Source organism: Notamacropus eugenii, chromosome 5 (assembly GCF_028372415.1).
Source record: "Notamacropus eugenii isolate mMacEug1 chromosome 5, mMacEug1.pri_v2, whole genome shotgun sequence".
Lineage (NCBI taxonomy): Eukaryota > Metazoa > Chordata > Mammalia > Diprotodontia > Macropodidae > Notamacropus > Notamacropus eugenii.
The window spans coordinates 104,421,793-104,446,178 of NC_092876.1; the positions used below are offsets into that span (position 1 = coordinate 104,421,793).

The window sequence follows — 24,386 nt, forward strand, 5'->3', positions numbered from 1 at the left end:
TATTCATCATATATTTAACATAGAATGTTCTGAGGCTCAAATGAGATAATGTATATAAAATGTACTTTATAAATTGTAGAACATTATACTTACCCCCATTAAATTTCATTTTATTAGACTTGGCTTATCATTTCAGCCTACTAAGACCTCCTTAGTTCCGTTCTGTATCCTTTCCACTTTCATTCAGTCTGCAAATCTGATCAGTGGGCCACCAATGTCCCAGTCACTGACAAAAGTATTGAACAGTACAAAACCATGAATAGGTTTCTGAGCCCCTTCAGTAGTGATATCTTTCCAAATTAATATGAATTCACTAGTGACCAGACTATTTGGATCTGGCCATTCTATCAATACTAAGTTCAGTTAACGGTATCATCACCCAGCCCACAGGTCTTCATTTTGCTTCTTAGAATACTGATCTAATTCATAGCACCACCAACAGTGCACTAATGTGCTTGTTTTCCTACAATCATCATTTTCAACAATTGTAATCTTCTCTTTTGGGGTCATTTTTGCCAATCTGATGGATGTAAGGTGGAACCTATTTGTTTTAATTTGAATTTCTCTAATTACAATTAGTTTTGAGTATTTTTCTTCTAATTATTAGTGATGTGAAGCTTGGATTTCTTCCTTTGAGAACGACCTGTTCATATTCTTTGACCATTTAGCTACTGGGGAATGGCTCTTATTCTCACATATTTAAATATAAGACCTTCATTAGAGAAATCACTGCAAAAATTTTTCCCAGTTAACTGTTTCCTTTCTAATTTTAACTATATTAAATTTGTTTGCATAAAACCTTTTAAAAGTAATATAATTAAAATTGTCCACTTTAACTTTGATGATACTCTCTGATCCTTGTCTGGTTTCTTTTCTGTATTTTAAAAATGTTTTATTGACACTCTTTCCCCTACTTTTCATCTTTAGTTCTACTTTCTAACTCACCTTCCTTTGTGACAAATAAATACAGTCAAGTAAAATAATTCAACACATTGGTCGTATCTGAAAATGTACATATTATTCTTGCTTTCCTTTACATTCCTGTGGTTATTGTGTAAATTGCTCTCTTGGCTATACTCATTTCACTCTGAATCAACTCATGCAAATCTTCCTAGGTTCTTCTGAATGTCATATTCAGTATTTATTAGGATGTCACAATGATAGGTACATTTTCAGATACGACCAATGTGTTTTTTTTAAGAACCGCGATCAACACAATTAGATTCTGTTCTTTTTATCACTCAGATTGATAAGAAAAGTGTCTTTTTCTTTAGGTTTCTATCCTTGAAATCTAAGTACTTTAACTTCAGAAACTAAATCTTTAAAATACAAATATAGCCATCATATTTTCATCAAACCTATAGAAACACAAAGTGTCACTTTATTAAATGATCCAGCAAGGGAGTTTAACTGCAATAGTACACTTTCTGAATTGCACACCAGGTGGTGCTCTACCTAAACTACCTGCTCAGGCCTTGTGTGTTACTTTCTCTGATTCGTGTACAAGGTGGCCCTTTCTTAGTACAGTACAGTAATCCTGCTAGCTGGCAATGGACACAGCCTACAAAGGCCCACCTGGTCCCTCCATTGCCAAGTCCATGTTGTTGCAGCACCAAAATAGCCTTGCTCAACCATTCATTAGCCAGGTCCAAATTTCTCTAGGGAAATAATGAAATATTGCTGAAAGTTTTAGAATATGAAATTTGTCATCTATTCTTAGCTTAGAGCCCCCTGTAACAGATTTTACTCTCTCAGGTCACTTTCCAATACATTCAGGGATTCACAGGTCTACCTGCATGCTGTGTTCATGCTGTGTTCATTGTGTATAAAGTGAAAATGAACTATACTCAGCACTTTCTGTGGAGATAGTTAATTGCCATGGTTGCCACATGAAGACTGCCCTACACATCCTGGTCTTCTAGTTCTGGAATAGTAGCTAAATCAATACTACCTTTAAAACTGGAAAGGGCATAACAATTAACTGCCCTAAGACTCTGTTCCTAGTTCCTGGTACTATTATGTAAACCCAAACTCCTCTCTCTCATCGCCCAGAGATCTACTGTGTCCCAGGCCCCAATAAACTCCTTGAGGCCAGGAATTCATTTTTTGTATTTGTATTCCCAGTTCCCCAGCACAGTGCCTAACTTAAGTGCTTTTTTATTCCTTAATTCATTTAAACTGTATACTAGCCTTCCTCCCATTTCCCTCTGAGACCTTTGTGTGTGGAAAGGGGTAATATAATCACAAACCTCCATTGTCATGGAAAAGTAATAAGGAAGTTTGCTCCCGGTTACAAGATGATGAACCAGAAAAAAAAACATGGGGAAGATGAGGAGTCTTTCATTTTCCATTGAAAGTTCAGCACCCCCTGATTCCTGGGTGAACAAAATTCCTAGCTTGATGGTCATATAAATGGTCTTGGATACTCTGGATCTTTTTAATTTTTAAAAAATTTCAGTTTTTATTGATCTTTTCTGTTATATTAATTTCTGAACATATTCTTCCCTCTTTTCTTCCCAGTGATTCAAATTTTATTTTATATGTTTTAAAAATATAAAAAGTAGGGGAAAACGAAGTTCAGCAACCCTGACCAATGTTATCATTTGAATCTGCCAGTACATACGCAATGTTGCAGACCTATGCTCTCTCCCTCTACAAAGAAAGGAAGGATGTGAATTTTCTCACCTCTTCTTCAGGGACAAGCTTTGTATATAACGATCATTATAATTACACTCTAATCAGTTTTTGTTATTGCTCTTCTGTTTACACTATAATTATTACATATATAGTTTTCCTGGTAATAGTTATTCAACTCTACATCAGTTTATATGCCTTTCCATGCTTTTGTTTTCTTTTGGAACAGCAATATTATGTTCAACTTTTATGCCACAATTTGTTTGGTCCTTTCTCTAATTGAGAGGCATCTACATGTTTTTTTTTCTTTTGACCATCAAATGTGTTGCTATGAATGTTTTTGTGTGTATATTTGTGTGATCATCTTGGGCTATGTGCTTAGCAGAGAGATTTTTGTGTCAAAGGGTGGGGACATTTTAGTCACTTTTTAAATAAGCATAATTGCAATTGCACTACTGTTGGACCAGCAGTATATTAGCGTTCTCATCTTTTTGCAGAAATGCAGGATCTGTTTTCCTTGTGACACTGTCAACTCACCATCTCTCCTCCTGATTGAGAAGCTCTCTACATTGAACTACTTCTGTCCTGCAATGATCATAGTGTGGCTTCAGTGTTGGACCTACAGTCCAGAAGATCTGAGTTCAGATACTTAGTAGTGTGACCTTAGGAAAATCATTAACCTCTAAATTTCAGTTTCCTCATCTGAAAGAGGGATTTCTATCAATTCTAGCATCTTGGTATGTCCTTTATAACCTATCTAGTCATATCTATGCCAGTATCTACCCCCCAGGAATACTTTGATGATAAAATATTTGTAAAGTATTTTGCAAATGTTAAAGTACCATATAAATGGTAATTATTATTATTTCTGCTTCATGGAACACTTGGGGCAGAACAGCATCTACTTTCCTCTGTCATCAAAGCAGTTTCACTTCTGGTGGTAGATCTCAAACATTCTGCTGTCTCATTTTATGGAAAACTCCTAGGCTCTTAAAATCTCCATTGGGTTGACAAAGGTAAGATGGAGGCACAAATAATAATACATAATTTTAAAATTCCTTAAATTCTTGTACTACTTGTTCGTAGTAATATTGGTTAATAAACTTTAAATTCAGGTTGTAAAACCTCACTTGAGGCCCATCTAAAGGGACACTCAGAAATAACACTGGCAGCATAGTGAAGTGGAAAGAACATTCAATCTGTAATCAGATGGCACAGGTTCAAATGCAGATCCTAAGGCAAGTTACCTAAACACTCTAGGCTTTAGTTTTACTTGTAAAATGATAAGAGTTCCAGGCCTGCATTCAGGAAGACCCAAGTGCAAATGTAGCTTTAGACATTTAGTATTAGATTTATTATCTAGACTTTTGCTATTAGACATTTAAGTGATACAAGTCACTTAACCTTTGCCTGCCTCAATTTCCCTATCTGTAAAATGGGGATCATAATAGCACCTACCTCCTAAGTGTTATTTTGAGGATCAAATGAGAATATTTGTACAGTTCTTAGATAGTACCTGGAACACGGTAGGTAATATATAAATGATAGCTATCGTTATTATATTAAAGTTCCTTCCAGCTCTAACTTCTATGACAACTTCTCTTTTTAATAACACGAGGTAAAAAAATGAAGTGTTGCAAAGATCTCAAAATGAGTTAAAAGTCTGAGTAAACTTAATCTCACAATGTGTTTCATATCTTGTCTGTTTTTCCTCCTTCCTAGAACAGAAATAGTGACTTTATAATGAAAAAATTCCAGAAACTGATTTAGAAGATTAGAAATAAGAAAAACAAATGAGGATCTATCTTTCTATCTCTGTTTACTGAGAGGCTGAAATGAACATATACAAGTTGTATGTGCTGAATCTTCTTTCAAATCATTCCAAAAAAAGGCAGTAGGGTCCTCTGGCCTTTGTTGTTTCATCTTATATCGTCTCCATTTTCCCCACAAGTTGTCTGGATTCGTGGCTGCTGTAGAAGGGCTGCTTCCTCTCGTTTGGCTGCATGACTTTCTAGATGTAGGAGGTGAGTCTCCTCACATTTAGTACATTTTCCGTTGATTATATGTACAAGGCAACTTAAATCTCCCCAAAGAGCATAAAAAAACATTTTTATAGCATTTTTAAAAAAGTCTATTTTCTTTTGTATGATGAAAAAACTTCTTATTTCAAGAGAAGAAGCTGCAAGCTGGAACCATATTGGAACACCTAGGGGCAACTCCCAAAGAGACACTATTATTTCCCTTCAACCCTTCTGTCCTAGAGTTTTGGTCCCATTGGTGGAGGTAAGTGAGCCGTGAGAGGGGTGAGCTGTGAAGATAGGTGAATCATAACCCACTCCTCTCAAGGAAGGCTTTTTGTGAATTTTAGAGTACTATGTAAACATGAAAAGTTATTAATGACCCACATAATCCACACCAAAACAAAGGGAAACCATTGCCAGTTTGGAGACATGAAACTCATTTAGGAATCATAGAAATTTCAAGCTAGAGAGAGAATGAAACAATGAAAAGAGTAGTAGCTTTGGAGTCACAGGACCTGAGTTCAAATATTATCTTTGATTCTTACTACCTGAGTGTGCTTGAGCACTTCATCTCCCTAGGCCTCAGTTTCCATATCTGAAAGACATGATGTCTCTTCCAGCCTCTACATCTGTAGTCCTGGCGTCCTAGAGGTCTTCTACTCCAGTGGTCTCAAGCTCAAATTGCATGTTACTTTTAATATATCTACAATATCTCTACTTATTGCAGGTGGGGTAGCTCCCTGAAGGCAAGCCTGTTGGTGCTATATGCTACACTATACATGTGTAAGAAGATGTGATTTCACATTATTGGAGGACACAAGGCAAAGGGTTTGGGAAAAAAATACTGCAGGCATCCAGAAATAAGCAGTTTAAATACCAAGGAACCATAGTTAGGATTCACACAGAATCAAGAAGCTTCTACTATAAAATGAGAAATCCTGGAATATGATATTCCAAAAAACGAGACAGGCTCATGACAAAGAACTTACTCTGTAACACCAAGTATCCTACGGACCAATAAAAAAACCCCACAAAAAAACCACCCACACTTTTAATGGAAGAGGACTTTACAAGCATTTCTGATGAAAAGATCAGAGCTGAATAGGAACTTCGAAATACAAACTAAGTCCAAAAAAACCTCCAAAGGAAATTTAGTCAAGCAATTGGAAGGATCCATACGACTATGTAGTGTTAACATTTTGATAGGGGCAATGAAAACAAGTGTACCTTCAGAACATCAATGTCTTTAAAACAGATTAAGACAGTTAAATGACAAAAAAGTCATCCTGGGAGTGGATTGATTTTGTTTTGAGTGTTCTAAGAGGAGAAAGGGAAAGGAAGTAAAAGAAGAAAAACATCAGAGGAACAAGGAAGAAGGGGTGTAAATAGAAAAAGTGAGGGCAGTGGTCATCAGATGAACCTCATTTAACTGGAAAAAAAGAGGACTGAATACACACTCACAAGGCTTGGTGTAGAAACCATTAAACTCAACAAACAAGCAGGGATAGAGAAAGGGTGTTTGGGAAAGGTTAATATTGGAGAAGCAATAGTCAAAAGCAGAACAAACTCCTCATTTGTGAAGGAAAGCAAAGAAATAGACTCTAAGAGGTTGCCTCAGATCAGTAGTATAAAACTAAAATAGAAAGGGTTCCCTGCTGGTCATATACTAACTAGCCCTCCCCCATTAACATTAACTCTGTTGTATTACATTTTTATTTTGTTAAACATTTCTCAATTATATTTTAATCTGGTTCAGGCAGCTTGGGAGTTGTGCAGCCACTTGCAGCCCACAGGCCACAAGGTTGATACATTTGTCTTAGATTTCCTTTACATAACTGAGGAATGCCTGAACAAACTGTGGTATATGAATTTAATGGACGATTAGCATTCTATAAGAAAATATACAAGGAATAATAGTCTCAGAGATTCCTGGGTGCACAGTGAAGTGAGAAGAACCAGAACAATCTAAACAAGGCCAGACACTACAAAGGAATACAACTTTGCAAGACTTAAGAACTCCGTTCAATGCAGTGAACAGCCATGTCTCCAGAAGACCTAAAATGGAACATGTTACCTACTTGCCTGCAGGTGATAGACTCAAAGTACAGAAAGACTTTTTTTTTTTTTTAAATAGACAGTGCATAGATTTGTTTTGCTTCACTATGTTTATTGGTTACAATTTCTTTTCTTTCTCCTTTTATTTATCTGACAATGGGGTAATGGCTGCAGGAAACTCGTGGGGATAGAGGTTTAGCAATAGTGATGCCAAAAAAAGGGCCCTTGTAACATTTTTAAATGTAGAGAACAGAAAGGAGTTGAGAAGTAGAGATAAGGGAAGTTTTGAAAATTTAAAATGACAAGTTTTTTTAAAAAAGCAAGCAGAAGAGTCATGGTTTCTTATAAATCCCCCCATTTGTGTACTGTGTATAAAAATTTTTTTTGTGGTCAGATTTTTTTTTTTTAATTAAAAAGGATTAGATTTGTTTTTTGCCTCAGAGGGATGAACTAGGCCCAGTGAGAATTTCATAAGGCAGATCTTGGGTCCCTTTAAAAAAAACTTCCTAGCCTTAAGAGCTACCTCAAAGTAGAACAGATTACCTCATGAGGTAGTGAATTTTCTCTCAAGCAAAAGCTAGAAGACTACTGGTTGAGAATTTTGTAGACAGGGTTTCTCAATCAGGTGTGGGTTGAATTAACTGGCCTTGGGGTCCCTTTCATCTTTGAGGTTCTATGATTCTGATGTCATATTCAAATGCCACAAACTCAGATCTTAGCACCTATGTATATTCCAGTTCATTACTTGATTGACTTATGGTAATTTATAATGGCTCTTGTGGGCCATTGCAGGTAAGTCTAATTCATTAGATCCTAACTCTAGCTAATTTTATTTCCATAATTGGGAACATTATTTAAACCAAGGATCAGCAAGTTTTTAAAGAAGTACTAGGCCAAGTTGCTATTTACTCCTAGTAATAACTAGGCTACTTTTAACTAGCCCTTATCAGTTTTAGGGGGTAGGCTCTTACATCAGATACTACTTGGCTTTTCTCTAAAACCTTAGTCATTGTGACCAGGAAAGGGGATATATCTCAAAACCTCACTACTTGTCATTCCACTATTATAGTCTCATTCCACTGGTTCTAAAACTTCTCCAAATCTGAACCTTTTAAGAAGCACATGTCAAAAAAAAGATGTACATGTCACCTTGTCATAAGCTTCTCTTCTGCATTCCCTCAAATCCCCCACCCCTCCTTAAGGTATTATCAGCAAGAGTTCATTGACACAAGGCTGAGATTAAGAATGGGATAAAGGCTAGATGAGAATGGGCCTGGAACACTGAAGGAGGAAGAGGAGGGAAAGTGATTCTGAAACGGAGAGAGTACCGAAACCCATCTTTGCCTGGGCTGCCCATTATGCTGATGCCTTGTTCACTCCGACTTTCTTTACCAATGCCCTGACTTTTTTTGCCTGTTTTGAGTATTTCCAGTTCTTAGCTCTTAACACTGTAGGTTTTAAGACAGGAGGGGCAAGGAAGCAATAAGACATGTGGCTTCTATGAATCCCAACTCTAGAATCTGGATTCTGGATTCTATGCTCACAGGATGAAGAGGCCCTTATCCCCTACATTTAATTTTGAGTCATTTCTCAGAATGCTCTCCACACTGCCCACATTCTGCACCGGGTCGAGAAGAAAGCGACTTGGAACTCTCGAACTATATAAGTGAGCCATTACCATTCCAACAAAAGTTGAATTTCTTGCCATTCCCTAACCTCATTCAATACTTTCCTAACTAGGAATGCTTTTGCTCACGTCTGAGACTAATTCTATCTCAGGCCCATCCATGACACCCTTCAAGACCCGGGTCAGAACCATCTCTGCCAGCAAGCTTTCCCAGATGTAACCCTGGAGAAACGGTCTCCCGGACCGAACCCCTCCTTTGTATTGACGACCCCACTCATTTCTACAATAGGTCTCATCTTCTCCACTACACCACCAGGTCCTGGAGGGAAAGGCTACTTTTGCCTTCAGCTTGGTGTAGTTCACAGGCACAATGGCGCAGTGCCTAGGCTTAGGAGCGCCACTGTAAACTGACAAAATGGTTGAGGTCCAAATCTTACAACAGGAAGAAAGTTTACGTCCTAAAGCTTCTACTTAACAAAAACAGGAGGTGCCACAAACATGAGGCTGAAATCTTAACCGAACCCGTGTGATACTGCGGGGAAAAAGGTCTTTGCTGTTTGTCGACAGCCAGCGTTCAGGTTCCATTTCGGTACGAGGGGCTGGGGCCAGGCCGGTCAGGGCCCGGCCGTGCCCGGGGGGCCCCGAGGCAGGCCCGCGCAGGTAAACAAGGCCCCGCCGCGCCAAGGGCGGGCGTGCAGGGGAGCTCGTTCGGCCATGAGGAGCGCGCCTCCCCCACCCTGCTGCTCTCGGGCTCCGCACCACTCCCCGCAGCGGGGTTTGCCACACACAATAGGGGGAGGCCCCGGGGGTCAGCCCCCGAAAACCTTCCCGAGGAGGCCCGGCCCCGCCTCGCCCGGGCCGGCTCCCCGACGCCGGGCCAAGTGCCGGCTCCATCCGGGTGTCGGGCCCCCTCGACGGGCACGGGGCGCCTGAAGAGAAAGAGCAGGGCTCGGGGCGGAGACTGATGGCTGATCACAAACAAGCCCCGCGATCCCCTCCCCCAGGCCCGGGATCCGCCTGCCGCTGGGGCCCTAGGGAGCTGACTCCTCCCGCGACAGCGGCGGCGGCAGCGGCCCTGCCTCCCTTCCCTGAGTGCCTGCCCCGCTCCACTCCCCGCCCTCATCACCCGCCTCCCAGGCCGCGGGCTGCTCTCAGTCACCTCGGAGAAGGGGGAGGGGGCGAGGGAGGCTCGGCCCAACCTCCATCTTCCCCCCGACCCCCATCACCTCCAACAGCCAAGGAGAGAGGCCGCCTGGCCCCGCCGCGCAGGCTCACAGCCCCGGCCAGCCCCGGCGTGCCTCCCCTCCCCCACCCGGCCGCCCCTCTCCGCCCCTTCCCGGAGCCTGCCCGGGGCCCGCCTCCGCGCCTGCCCACCAGCCCGCTTGCTCTCTCGCTAGCTCTCGCGCGCTCCCGGGCGCCTCGCCTCCGCGCGTGCTCCATAACTGTCCCCCGAGCCGACCGTCCCACTTCCCCCGCCCCTCTGCTGTTTGAATATTCTAATGAGGGAACAGTGTTCAGCCTATGGAAGAGCGGGGCGGCGTGTCACATGGCACGGGGACGTGTCAGGGGGGCGGAGCCCGAGGAGCCCCTGCCCGAGTTAAAACCGGAGTGTGAGAGAGAAAAGCGCTTCAGTAGCGAGAGGGGCCGAGAAAGTGGTGACACCGCCGGGGAGCGGGGGGAGTCCCTGAAACTTCTCCCAACAGCCCCAGGGCCAATTCCCCCCCTCAGCCCAACCCCCTCTTCGCCAGCTCCCGAGTCCCCACTCCCTGCGCCGGGGGTGGGGTGGGGAGCCAGGCCCGTCTCCCGCTGGGACACACATAGGGGCCGGGAGCGGGGACGGGACCCCCGAGGCGGGTGGACGGACGGACGGACAGTCAGGCAGGCGGACAGACAGACGGCCGGGCGTCCGGCCCAGCCGGCAGGCAGAAGGAGGAGGTGGGGGTCTGCTGGGGTGGCCAGGGGCGAGGGGAGTTTCCTCTCAACTATCCGGGGAGAAACTCCCCTCAGCCGGAGGAGAGCCCCCGACCGTGTTTTCCTCCCGGGGGCCGCGCTCCCCCGCCCCACGTAGCGGCGGCCGCCGCCTCCACCTCCTCCACCAGCTCCACCACCACCACCACCATCTCCTCTTCCTCCACCACCTCGGGCCCCGGTGTCCCCGGCCAGCACTATGCCCATCTTACTGTTCCTGATAGACACGTCCGCCTCTATGAACCAGCGCAGCCATCTGGGCACCACCTACCTGGACACGGCCAAAGGCGCGGTAGAGACCTTCATGAAGGTACCGACTGACCGAGCCAGCTGGCGAACACGGCCGGGGTGGACCCGGGGAGCGGACGATCAGGGGTGGGGGGGTGGCCAGGGGGTGGGGGAGACCCGGCTGCGGGAACAGCCCGGCGTGGGGACCCCCCCTCCCGCCACCCCCGCGGGCGGGCGGGCGCTGGGGTCGGGCGGGGGGCTCCGGAGGGTGGGGGGGGGCCCTGCGTGTGTGCTGCACGGTGGGGAGCGGGGGGGCTCGGTCCGCCCGCGGGGATGCCTCGTAACCCGGGCTGTGTGCTCCCCCGCCCGCCCTGTTCTCTCTCCCCCCTCTCCCGCTCCCTCGCAGCTCCGTGCCCGGGACCCGGCCAGCCGAGGAGACAGGTATATGCTGGTCACCTTCGAAGAGCCTCCCTACGCTATCAAGGTAAGGGCCCCCGCCCGGCCCCGCTTCGCCCTCGCCTTCCCCCGCTCGCCTAGCCCAGCCTTGCCTTCCTTATTCCTTCCTCTCTCGCCCTGCTCCCCTCCCCCCGCCCCATTCACCCTTCATTATGCTCCCCTCCCCCCCGCCGCGGCCTCGGGCCCGCTCCCCGGCGTCTTTTCTCCCCGTCTCTCGGCCCCCCGCCCCCGCCCGCGATGCTCGTGGGGCCGGGAGAAGAGGAGCGGCCGCGCCGCGACCTCCTGCCCGCCGCCGGAGCGGCCGCCCGCGGCGGCGGCGCTGCTATCAACATGGCCGACATTTCCCCCCGTGTGCTGCGAGCGGCGGCGGCAGCAAGGCACTGTGGGGGATGTGTGTTCAAGTTAGCGAAGTGACAGCGGCGGCGGCGGCAACTCGGGCTCAAGTTTGGCTTTAAAGGGAGCTCGGGGCTCGCGCGGCTGGCGGGAGCGGAGCCCGTGGGAGCGGAGCCCGCGGGAGCGGAGCCGCGGCCGAGCCGCCCGCCGCCCGCGCCGGACGTGGTGCCGCCGCGCCCCCAGGCGCGCCCCGCGGGGGCCCCGGGCAGCGGCCCCAGGAGCGCCCCGAGGCCCGTCGTGGGGGGGAAATAAACCATTGTGCATTTCTCTTTGCAGGCTGGATGGAAAGAAAACCACGCCACGTTTATGAATGAACTGAAAAACCTTCAGGCTGAAGGACTTACGACTCTTGGCCAATCCCTAAGGACAGCTTTTGATTTGTTAAATTTAAATAGATTAGTAACTGGCATAGACAACTATGGGCAGGTAGGTTGAATATTCAAGTGGGAAACTAGTTCATTTTCCTTTTTTCTGAAGAGACCGTTCCAGTTCACAAACTTTCCATAATATGACATTTTCAAATGTACCTCCTCTCAAAGCAGATTTAACTCGAGAAGACATGCACACATTAGGGACAGTTCTGTCCCCTCATGTTATTCGTGAAAAAGCCTTTGTTTTCTGAACTTCACTTCCTTATTTAAGACGCTGACATTTTATGGCCCTAGTACAGTTGAAGAATACTGACATTAATTTGTGATTAAGAGCAGGGAAATCTGTGTTATGTCCTACTGTCACCTGCTTACTATGGTGCGACTGTGCTCATACGTACGACTGTTGGCTGACTTTGAGGCACAGGCATTAGTAGGGGCTTAGGGGCTTGCTTCATTCTGCTAGTCAATAAAGAAACAGGGAAATCCATCTGCTGCACAAGTGCTTATCCATTCCTTGTATGTTTCTTGTCTGAAGGGTAAGAAAAGTACACTCTCACCTAAGTGCAGACTTCAACCTCTTGAATACACTAGGATTTCTGAACTTCTTTTTGAAGGATCCAGAATTGGCTTCTACTGCTGTTAATGAACTAAAAATGTTAGGTCCAGAGGACAGAAAAAGTTTTTGCTCTTTCCTAAGAGCTTTTTTTTTTTTTATTCAACCCCTTGGGTTTCTCTGGAAGCTATGGAAGAACCCTTTCCCCCTAAGTCCCTGTATTACAGCTGCTGCTCATCAATTTGAGGATCAGACAAGACCTCTTTTGGAGCCTGGCAACATCATTCTCTAATCCGCGTGATGGTTCAATATGGAGTAATCAAGTTGCTCCATTAAAACATTCCGTGAGACTGTTGGCCTGAGAAATAAAAGATCTGCCTGAGACCCAAGAGGTTCAGTTGTTACCTGGAAGTACATTCCACTCCTACCACAGGGATCTGTTATAGTTAAATATCTGCCTTTGCTCCACTCAGCTCCCTTGAACCATGACTACCAGTTAGTAGGACTGTTCTCTCCCACTTTTGCTTCTTACAAACTAAATTTACTCTAGGAGAAGGAGCATACCTGAATTCAGTTGAGATAAGATTTTTTTTGGTATCCCCGTAGGGAAAAGTGATATGCAGTTCTTACAAAGCTGCTGTGCTAATTATTGGAAAGATCAACCTCAAAATGAATTTTGAGAACATAGCCTTCAATGTAATATACTGTTTCAGAATCCTCTCTCTGCCTAGTTACGTTAGTGTTGTCCTCTTGCGTTACGTCTGTTTTTTCTTTTTATATATCTATTTCTGTCTAGTCTCTTCTCTGCTTCCCACTCCCAACTTCCCAGTTCACTTTCTGCTAGCTCTTTTCAGTTAATAACTACTTTTTGGCCAAGGAATTTGTGAGCTTGTCATTGCTACTGTGAAAGGGTAATTTTCTTTTTTGCTTTCTCATGTGGTGAAATATATAACATGCCCTTTCACAGAATCAAAATTCATCTAGTTGAATATATCACCCCATTACATTTTAAAGTTGTTTATGAAAAACTATCAGATTCCTTATTCATCATGTTTCATTTAATTCAAATGAAGTTTTTTGAGTATTAAGTTTCTTATATGTAAGAAATAGACTGATGGAGTGGAGGGGTTTGTGTTCATTTTCTGTCTTGGCTATTTCCAGATAGAAACTTTTGAATGGAACACATGACTATTTAAACTCAAACTTGATGGTTCTGCTATATTTGGTATACCTAGGATAGGGGAAGAGCCCTTGAAATGATGTTTCAAGTTTTAACATGTCTGTATTTTGTAGGGATAATAGGGGATTGATGTAGTTGAGTAGTACAGCTCTAGACATATTTTGAAGAATAAGCATGAATTCAGACCACTAAAGTGCTCATACTGATGGTGCTTCATCATATGATGATCAGCTTGGTCTCTCAATGGCTATGCCAGTTTGATCATAAGCTCTGGCAGGTCCTATCAGGATTGAAAGGCTTTAACAACTAGCCAAGTGATAGACTGTATTTCCAGAAGTCAGCCTTGAGTTCAGAGGGAGCCATCCCTTGAAATTTGGCCACTAAATGTCAGTTTTTTGTGCTGCATCAACTCAAAAAGAAACCTGATAAGGTTTGATACCAATCTGATTTGTGGAGGGTGCTTCCCTGTTGATAAAATGGATCCTGAAGTTTTGAACTGAACTTGGATTCAAGAAGTTTATATAAACACTCTGAAGTGCTCTATTGATGTAGGAGAACATTAAGACATATTCAAGTAGCTGGAAAAAAAATGAAAGCTTACATAATTGTCAATTTAAGGGAGTAATGAACTAAATAAAATGCCTCCTCAAAAGATTCAGGTGCATTTAAATCCTAACTTAAATATTTAAGACTATGCAAGTAAAGTTTCTAGGTTTCCTTTTCACCCAGGTACCTTGGTTATGCCTGAAGTCAAGTGGGCCCATGGAAATTCTGAGGGACCTTTGTCAACCAAGGAGAAATTCTAAGATTCCTGGAACTCTAGCAAACCTTATATTAGGCAGGTGTGTAAATAGTCTTAACTAGGTAAAGTATGGGAAAGTAATAAATAAACTGAGAGGTCTTAGATGATAAAAGTCCATTATGAAATATTTTCACATTCCTAGATATCTGTCAAACTTACGGTGTTTTTACTTTTCTCTTAAATTGGATATATAAATTAATAGGATTTTGAGCCAAAAGAAATCTTTGGGATCATCTTTTTTTCTAAGCTTATTTTATAGATGAGCAACCTAGATCCCAAAATGAACTGCCTGTGGTCAAAAGGCACAGTGATAGTACCAGAGTTCTCATGTTTTTGCACAACAAAGCCAGTGCTTTTATGTCAGCACATGCACATTCAAGCAAAAATGTGCTGTATCTTAAATTGTGATTTGAACCCAAAAACAAAAAAACAAAATTTTTTTCACTGCTACCCATTTTGTCTTACTGGAAATCTTTTACTTGTGCAAATATGTTGACCAATGGCAGAATCTATAGGCAGATATTGTGGAACTGAAGTTATTAAGGGAAAGTGGAATATTTCTGATTGATAGTCCCTGAAAATACTTTTGTCCAGGCCTCTACAGTAGTATATATAAAGCACCACTACCATCCACAGTTAAATGTATTTGATTAAAAAATAATCAATCAAATGAATATATTTTTCAGTTCAGGTGTTCTCTAAACGTGAAACTAGTATGCGAACTAAATTTTTCTTGTCTAGTTATAGCAATGTCATAATTGAAAGTGTAATGAAAGTGTACATGTACACATAAAGCATCTTATCATTAAGTTACTATTGGAGATTAATTTTAAACTAAAATATTCAAAAGATGTACTTTCTATACTCCTATTAAAGATCTGAATCTGCCTTTATATATGAAATTAGGACATGTTTAAAATTTGAGGGCTAAGTTAAAGTGTACTTTAATCCTTAATTCTCCGGTTCCTATTGTCACTTATTAGTGAAACAGATTTTAAAAGGAATTTCTAAGCTATATTGATTTAGGTTTTCATCCTTTGTTTCGAAGGTATTCTCATTTGAAACTTGACATTTTTATCCCTTACTTGCCATATCTTTTTTCATTCCCTAAACTGGTGACGTATAAAATTAGTCTGTTCATGTGCTGTGTAAAATTTGTCTGCTTAGCTATTACACTATTAAAAGGGTAATGCTTACATTTTATTCAATGACTAATTTTAAAAGTCACATGTTTTGTAGTAGATAGTCTCTGGTCAGCCTTGGAAATGGAAGACCCAGGTTCAAATTTTTCCTCTAATCCACAGCGTGGGCAAATCTTTTAATCTCGCTTTGCACCTAAGAAACTCTTTAAGACTATGTAAATTAAAGATACATCATTGGTGGAGGGAGTTTACTTACTGTAGAAATCACAGGTCATTTTAAAAAAAATTACTTCTATGAGATTTGATAGCCCTGTTAATTTCTTATATAAATTGATTATAATCTTGAATGCCTAGTTTTTGTAGTTGTTCATATATTTAAATGAAGATGAAACTAGACTATTCAGACCATATATGTATAATGTGGAATTTCATTTTAAAATTTAGCCATTTGAGGGGAAAAAAAAGGGAACGTGCATGGATGTGCCTGGTGCCTCCAGTGCCTAAAAATGCCTTACTTTTTAATTATTCCAATATTTTTCTATCTGTTGATGAAGTGATGGAATTTAGAAAACTCAAATAGAAGGATCCTTAGGTACAATTACTTCATTTAAACATTTTATTATCCTAAAAATTCATTTAAATGATAGATAAATCTCTTTTTATCCATGAAATTTAACTTTGAGCAAGTATCTACTTTTGTCAATGTACCTTTTTTGAAGTACTGAAAGTCTGTGTGTTTTGTTTTTTTTTTTTTTTTTGGCTGCAGGAATGTAGCCATTCCTATATATCTGTCAAGCTTATGGTGTTTTTGCTTTTCTCTTAAATTGGATATATAAATTAATAGGATTTTGAGCCAGAAGAGATCTTTGGGATCATTGTTTTTTCTAAGCTTATTTTATAGATGAGCAACACAGATCCCAAAATGAACTGCCTGTGGTCAAAAAGCACAGTGACAGTACCAGAGTTCTCACATGTTTTTGCGTAAGGAAATAAATTGGAGACAATCAAAAATTCTATATTCATGAAAAGAGTTTAAGCCATCAGTGTAGTGGTGAATAGAGCTCTTTATCCCTGTACCTTTTGGCTGCCCTTAATACAGTCATTTTCCTTGCTTCCATATAGCTGCATAAATTTTCTCCAAAATTTTTGCCTAGACTGGGTTTTCCTGCTACTAGTAGTTTTGTACAGTGAGAAGAGCATTGTGCCCATGGGCTTTGGAGGTTGGATTATTGCCCCAACTTTCATTGATTTGTGTGACTTTAGCCAAGACACTTAATTAACCATTCTGTTCTTCAGTTTCATCCACTATAAAACAGAGATGATGCTGCCTATTCTACTTCATGGGGTTGTGTGGGAACCATGAGAGAATAAGGATTTAATTCAGCAAAAAAATGCTATTACAGATAGAAGGCATGGATTTTTGAAATCATCCCCTCCCCTCCCTTCCCCCATCTCACATATGTATGAAGTAACTAAGGCTTTGCAACAAGAGAACACTTTGGCAAGTAGCTGAGCTGGAATTTCACCCAGTTCTAATAACTGCAAAAGTGACATGCATGGGGGTCATTAAGATAAAAGCACGGGGAATTCGGAGATGTCATTGGGCTTTATAACTTTTTTACCACCTGTTAACCACCCAATTTAGTTCCATTGCTAATCAGCAGTGGAAATCAATGGTTATAAGTGATTTTGCTCACTGGTTGTCTGAATTTTTTTTTTTTGGTTTAAATTTGTAAATATAAAATATTTTCTGCTTTTATGTACTCTTGAAAAGTATTTAGTTCTGCTGCTGAATTGTGTGTGAAGCACAAGTTTTTACCAAAGCTTTGTGCAGTGTAGCAGTAATCCTCTGATTAAAAAGTAAATGATAAGAAAAGTGACCAAAGAAGTTTGTTACTTAAAAGCATGCATACACATTTATGTATATAAAAATATATATGGGAATAGTATCTTTTTTTTTTAAGGTACTTATTTTAGAGACTTTGTGTTGCAAAAATATCCTTTGTCTTATAAGTTGTTAATGGTTTTCTTACTCAGGAAGGCCCCCTAAGCACTTTTAACAGCACATTGTTTGGAATGAGGTACACTTGTAACAAAGATGAGATCTAACCCTATAATGGTTGTGATACTAGTACAATATTTCCTTTGTTCCTCAGTGGTTCATTGCTGTCCAACTTTTGGTGACCCTGTGGACTGTAGCATGCTAATGCTGTTCATGGGGTTTTCTTTGCAAAGATACTAGAATGGTTTTGCCATTTCCTTCTCTAACTTACAGTGAAGAGTTCTAAGGGAAGAGAGCTTATGTAATTAGGCACTGAAGTACTTTAAACTCAGACTTTTGAAGGTCAAATGTTAAATTGCAGTGAAAGTCAATGGAATATTCTGAAACTTGGAGAAAAAAAATCAAGGTGTGATGATAAATAGATAAAATCACTTGGTATAAATTTTGCATTTTAAGCTTTTAATTATAGAAGTTTCTTGTACACTGTCTTGTAATTTGATCTCTATAGTTTTTCATGGTTTTGAATTGATTTTTGAGTACAGGCCTGGTTTTGGGGAGGGGGAAGGGAACAAATGCTCAGGCCATCTAACCTCATTATTGCCTATTGACATGTCAAAACAGCAATGCCTAATTTAAAATGTGTGTAGAAATTCCACACACCATTGAAAAAGTGTTTTTCCAAGGAATTCTCTATTTTATCGTGGTTATGAATTTGAGATCATTTAGTTCAGCCTTTTATACCATATAGGAGACAACCTTAGAGGTTGTGAATTTCTCAGTTTAAAGCTTTTATATATTAGGAGAATTATATTGGGGGATTTTTTTTAGTTGAAAGGCACTGTTATAACATCTGTACCACTTTTTATTGTGAAAGCAAAACATTTTTACTGAGAAAGGGCTACCCATCCCTTTGTATTAATTGCTTGGCCTGACTATTAACCTGTATGTAACATTGTAACTATTGTTACAGTATTACTTTTTTTTTTTTTTTTTACAAAGTAATAGTACAATTTTCTATTTTGGTTAAATTTTTTTTTAGTGAGAGGTGTGTTCAGATGGTTGTTAACCATTTTGGTTTAAGATGTGTAGATAATCTTATCTTGAATTATGTTTTAAACATGTTAAGAGAACTTGACATATTTGAAAGCACAATATGATACAATTTTTTTCAAAGTTTGGAAATTGCATCTCTTTAATTTCAAATGAATCTTTCAATCAACTTTCCCAAAGCCATATACTAAATAGAACAGCAAAATTTATGAGTTTAATATGATTTTCTAAAAAAAAAAAAAAAAAAAAAAAAAAGCCAAACCGTGGCTCTTTGAAATCCATACTATGTTAAGAGGTGATAACTCTGGATTATAGTGATATTACAACATGTTTTGTACATTTTGGCCTCGGAAGATAATTTCTTTCATAGTATTTTAGATTTTGCCACTAATAAGCCAAATTTGAAGTGATTTCATAGGTAGTGTTGAGTTCTGAAGGGATAAAAGGTTACTAATTTGAAGGTGTTTATCAGAGTAGCAGAACAGGATTCTCAGAAGATAACATACATGTGAAAATGAGCGTCTGTAGGAAATTGTAATAAGCTGTTAAGCAGTGTCAGAAGGAATCTAGACTTGGAGGTAGAATCTCTTGCTACATGTATATTTTGATCTTAGACACAATTGAGGCAAGGGTGTTAAATTGTAGACTTTAAACCGCTTTGCAAGTAAGTGATCTTATTTAAGACTGGAGTTTCACAACTGAAATTTACAAGAGATTTCCACCTTGAGGTGGTTTCTTGGGATCCATTAGTTTGATACGCTTCATATTCCTACCTGTAGGTATGGTGAGACTGCCAGAATTAACTTTTTCCCCTCAAAATTTGAATTCAAGTCAAAGACTTGTTGTTACTGCAGCTATATGACTTTAAAAATCCTTTTTATTACATAGTAGATAGAAATGAAGACATTGAGACATACAATTATGTATATTAAAAAGTCTAGTAGCAGTAGCAGGAATGTAGTAGTGTGCTTTTCCAGTTGCTTCAGCATAGCAAAGTTTTTGTTTCGTGATACTACCATATTTGTATACGTGACTAATATGTATTTCAGAAACTTTTAAACTATTTAAATGAAATATTTTATAAAATTGAAAGATGCTTTTGTTGAGTGGATCTGTTCTAGATCTCTTGAGCTGAACGAATACTAAAAAGATGAACTTCAGGGTTTCTTAAGTGAAGAGACCCATGTGAAATGTAAAAGTCTTCATGATCTTCTCTTTTAAGAAACTTGGAAATTAAAAGAAGTGTGTGTATGTGAGAAACAACTTGAAAAATATCTTGGAGATTGTTCCAGTTAGTAATGAATCATGTAACTAATGAATGATTAGCCATACATGACTAATCCAATGAGTGTGAGGAAAAGACAAGATTCAGTTTTTGTGTATTTAAGAGTCTTGAATTTAGAAATCAAACTATTATCCAAGATTGAAAACTATAGTTGTTAGATTGTCCTTTATATCAAAAATAAGCATTTTGTAGTTTGCTTATCTGTGTTCCTAGGTGATGGAGATTCATCAGAAATATTACATGCAACCCATAGTCAAAATATAAGTATAATTGAAATTTGATTTCTCAAGAATGCTGCTCTTTAGATTGTTTAGTTTGCAAAATGTCTAAGCATGTGAAGTATATTTATAAACCTTGATTAAACCTAATTACTAAACTTGATTCTGAAGTATTCAGTCATTGTCACCTACAGAAAACTTTGTGTCAGTTTTAAAACCAATTATGCATGTTGACTCCTACACACTGACATAAATGTCTGTGTGTATATACACATATATATGCTTATACACACTTGTGTATGTACTAGTGGTATTTCAAAATTTAGATGAAGGTATAAATGCCCTGGAAGGAATTTTTTGATTTTTGGAGGCAAGTTTTGAAAAGGGGATTATTTTACTACAGTATTATAGCAAAGCTAGTGTTTGCTATGTGGGAGCATGATAGCATTTATGTAGGTTATCAGATGTATGTAGTAATAGTTTATGGAATAACCAAAATCAGTTTACCTACTTGGTGATAAGAATTTAAGTTCAAGGCTCTTGGGCACATTTCCAAGATAAAGTTGTTGAATATCTTGCTTTTTTGAGGGGAGTGGGGGGAGGTTTCAGTGTTTTTTTAAGTAATATTTTCAGTTTGAATGCTTCTTTTCAAACCGTGACCCAGTTTGAGTTAATAATTCAGCAACCTTTTGTAATATTTGCCAAATTCTTTGCTTATATGTTATGATTTGGGGAAAAAACTAATATCAGTATTCCAAAATTAAAAATAATAGAAATTGCATCACCACCAAATTTTAAAAACAAATTTTATATCAATCTTGAATTTCTCTTTATGAAATTCCAGTTAGAATTTTTCCTGTCCCTTGTTTTTGTGCTCCATAGTAATGTTGTTCAGTCGTTTCAGTGGTGTCCTACTCTTCGTGACCCCATTTGGGATTTTCTTGGCAAAGATACTGGAGTGGTTTACTCATCTCTCCAGCTCATTTTACAGATGAAGAAACTGAGGCAAGTAGCGTTAAGTGATTTGCCCAGGGTCACATAGCTAGTGTAGCCATATTTGAGCTCCAGTTTTGCTGACTCCAGGCCCTGCCCTCCTAACCACTGTGCCACCTATCTGCCCAACAACAATAGCTGATTACTGTATAGCATTTTAAGGTTTGCATACATATTTTGATGCTCAAAACAGTTCTGTGAGGATAATGCAACTATTTCCCCAATTTTATAGAATCAGAATTGAGGATCAGGGTGGTTTATTGATTTGGCTATTGGTCATTAAGTGTAAGAGGAGAAGATTGAACCCCTTGTCTGTCCTAATTACCAAATTCAGCTAGCTTTTCACTAGTTATTACTTCTCCCGTCTCCTGTGAATCATACACAATCCTCTTTAATATAGTAAAAAATAATTGTGTAGGATTTCCCATCTCATACGCAGTGCTGACTCAGTTGTTTCTTATGTAAGTTGTTTTGATTTTTAGTGAATACATTTAGAAGGAAGTTCCTTTTAAAATTTTAATTTTTTCATGTATCACATTGAGCCAAGTGTGCTTGTCATTTGAGTGTTATTATACTGTTCAGAATAGTCTGTGGGTTAAAGGTGTGCAGTGCAGTCAAATTTTGTGTCTGATAACATGGGCCTTCCGTATTGTAAATAGGTAATGTACAATATAAATCAGTTTTTAATAACACCCCAAGTTGAGGTTTGCAGAAATTGAATCTGGTCTTTGGACACTTTTTTAGCTTCCCATTCCAATTGCAGAGCCTTTTTTTCTTTTTCCATTTTTTTCCCTGCCATGTTTCTAACTTCTTCAGTCTTACTTCGTATGATTTGTGTGTTCTTTCATGGTTCGGATTTCTTTCAATTTAGGATTGTCTGTCCACTTAATTTAATAAATTTTGTAAATGTATTTATACTTATTTTTATTAATATTTCTAAATAACATTTTATTTATCATACTCTGATATTTTCCCAGTGTCAATCTGTCTGACTCCAGATTGGATGTCAGACCTGTTTGCCTCCCAGTACTTTCTCATTTACTGCCATATCTAGCAATCTGTTCATGGTATGGTAATTGTATCCAAACCTATCAGAATTTAGTTTAAAAGTGAATATTTTAAGATGTTTCAAATTATCAGTCATTTCTGTTCCTTTCCTTTGATGCATTAATACTAACATTATCAATTATTGAATTTCCATCTATTAGTTTTCTTCTCAGAGCCATGAATGATTCTTTAATCCTTCTGCTTAGATTGCTTAATATTTGATCCATTATTTAAGCAAAGTCCTGAATGTCACTTCTAAGATATTATCTTAAGTGTGTGGCTCTCTTCCCTATTCCCCCTCCAAAAAAAAACAATCCTGCCTTTCCCCATGTCCTCCATCCCTCTTAGCCCAATCTTGTCTAAAGTGCTACTTCTAAAAGAAAGCACTTCTTTACTGGAATAATGGGATCTAATCTAAATATTGATAGTTATTCATTTAATATTCACTTAAAAGAAATAGTAAATTACCTAAATATATAATTTAAATTTAAATGTATTCTAACTACTTGGATTTCTAAATGTTATATTTAATTTCTCTCTTGCCCCCCTCCCTCCATTTTGAGTGGAAATCAAAATTTCAAAAGTCTTGATTTATTAAGACAAATTACTTAAAACTTAATCTTTATAAGATTTCAAAGGATCATAGATTTGGAAATGAGAGGAATTGAGAGATTTGGGGTAGAAGCCCTTTGAGGGCTCTTTATTACTTGGAGTTACTGGGGACAGTGAGAGATAGTGTCAGATGACAAGCCAGTATATTTTGGAGGCAACATTGGAACCTAGGTCCTCCCGACTTTGGGCTAGCTCTTGTGTCTAGCTCTTGTTGCAGTATTATTTTCGGTTTTAAAACAGGTTTTAGCAAAACCTAAAACCTTAAAGCTTATTGAATATTGGGAAATGATCTGTGTAAATAAGAGTATTAGTCTTGGGAGATAGAATGAACATATACAATGGTTATGTCTATGAGTTTTAATACTGTGTGTAATTGTTATATTCTTTGGCATTGATCTGCAAATGTGCTTGAATCTGTGTAGTTCATTTTTCTGTTTCTAGGGAAAAAAATTTCATTTAATTGTTTGATTTCTATATTGTTGCACCTTCCATGGGAGAGTCACATACTGGAAAGATTATATATTTGGAAATTGCTTTAGTTTTTTATGAAATTAAAAATGAAAATTGGTTAGGTAATATTTAATATGCTTGGCTATTTAGTGGTATCTAATCTCTTTTTGTAAGGGAGTAGCGATTTTTAAAAATATTTTCTTGATTTAAAAGTGAGTACTTCTGAGAGAACTACTAAATATTATGTCTATGCATTTTCAAAATTTTTTTTAATTTAAAAGTTGTCAGATTAGCATGGTACAGTAGAAAGAGCATTGAGTTAGAGGTTCTGGAGTAGAGGGTCCCATTTGAATTTCCTGTCTGATTCTCCCACTGACCTTGAGAAAGTCATTTAGTTGCCCTGAGCCTCAACTTCCTCACCTATAAATATACAACTAAGGGATTGTGAACTATATGACTCATCTCCGAGGACCCTTGTACTCGAGGAGCTCTTTATCCTGGGATTCTGATCTCTGTGTGTGACAGACTCCTTTAGAAGTCTATTGAAGCCTGTGGACCCTTTTTACAAAGAAAAATATGCTGAAATACACAAAATAAAATATTAAGCAAGATTGTAGATTCCAGGTTAAGGACGTCTATTAGATCCCTGTGAACAGTTTGTGTTGTATATGTACCTTGGAATTTCTTTTTCTTCTTCCCCTACCCACGGGCTAATCATGACTATCTAGTCTTCTACATAAGGTTTAGTTAACAACTTTGTCTTTTAGCGTATCCAAATGAAGTTGTTGTTTAAAGATGTTTTTATATTGTACATATTATGTCAGATACATTTCAGATTTACCCTATTTTTTTTTGTTTTCATTTTTCCATCCTGATTTCTTTTGTAGGTAGAATTTAAGAATTGTTAGAAAATGTTTTCATTATAAGTTTGTCTTATTTGCTGGAACCAAAAAATACATAGTGATAAAATAGGGTGGGTTTTTTTTAATAACATGAATTTAAATTTATAAATAGAATAGGTAGAAGAAATTACCGATGTTGTTCCCATGGGTATACACAGGTGAAATGAATGAAATCAGTATTTTTTAATTGCTTGTCTCATGGACATAATTCTAGAAAAGTAGTCAAATGAGCTATTTCATTTTTTTAGATATCAATGGGACATGTGTCTAAAATATTCCATATTTCATAACCTACTCATCATGTATAGAAGCCCTAGTAATTTGAGGAAACAGGTCTAAAAACACTTGTGATAGTTTTATTTTTTATTTTTTGGCGTTTTCTAGTTATTATATCCTT

The 24,386-nt window shown here is 39.4% G+C and overlaps 1 protein-coding gene and 1 long non-coding RNA gene across 4 annotated transcripts in view; one reads left to right on the forward strand and one right to left on the reverse strand.

The window, feature by feature from the left end:
* LOC140504983 (uncharacterized) overlaps positions 1 to 9,618 on the reverse strand; it is a 28,849-nt gene extending 19,231 nt beyond the window's left edge. Inside the window, exons 1-2 of the long non-coding RNA XR_011967301.1 lie at positions 9,497 to 9,618; positions 94 to 226 (exon numbers count right to left, since the gene is read on the reverse strand). This is a non-coding gene — a long non-coding RNA (uncharacterized lncRNA). The remainder of the gene's footprint in view (positions 1 to 93; positions 227 to 9,496) is intronic.
* A 349-nt stretch (positions 9,619 to 9,967) lies between these two features.
* INTS6 (integrator complex subunit 6) overlaps positions 9,968 to 24,386 on the forward strand; it is an 85,334-nt gene continuing 70,915 nt past the window's right edge. For 2 of the 3 annotated variants that reach the window (XM_072610485.1, XM_072610486.1), the window contains exons 1-3: positions 9,968 to 10,615; positions 10,940 to 11,017; positions 11,659 to 11,808. In XM_072610485.1, coding sequence (XP_072466586.1) covers positions 10,505 to 10,615; positions 10,940 to 11,017; positions 11,659 to 11,808 — 339 coding nt within the window. In that variant the 5' untranslated portion in view covers positions 9,968 to 10,504. The remainder of the gene's footprint in view (positions 10,616 to 10,939; positions 11,018 to 11,658; positions 11,809 to 24,386) is intronic. The other variant, XM_072610487.1, reaches the window with a different exon arrangement.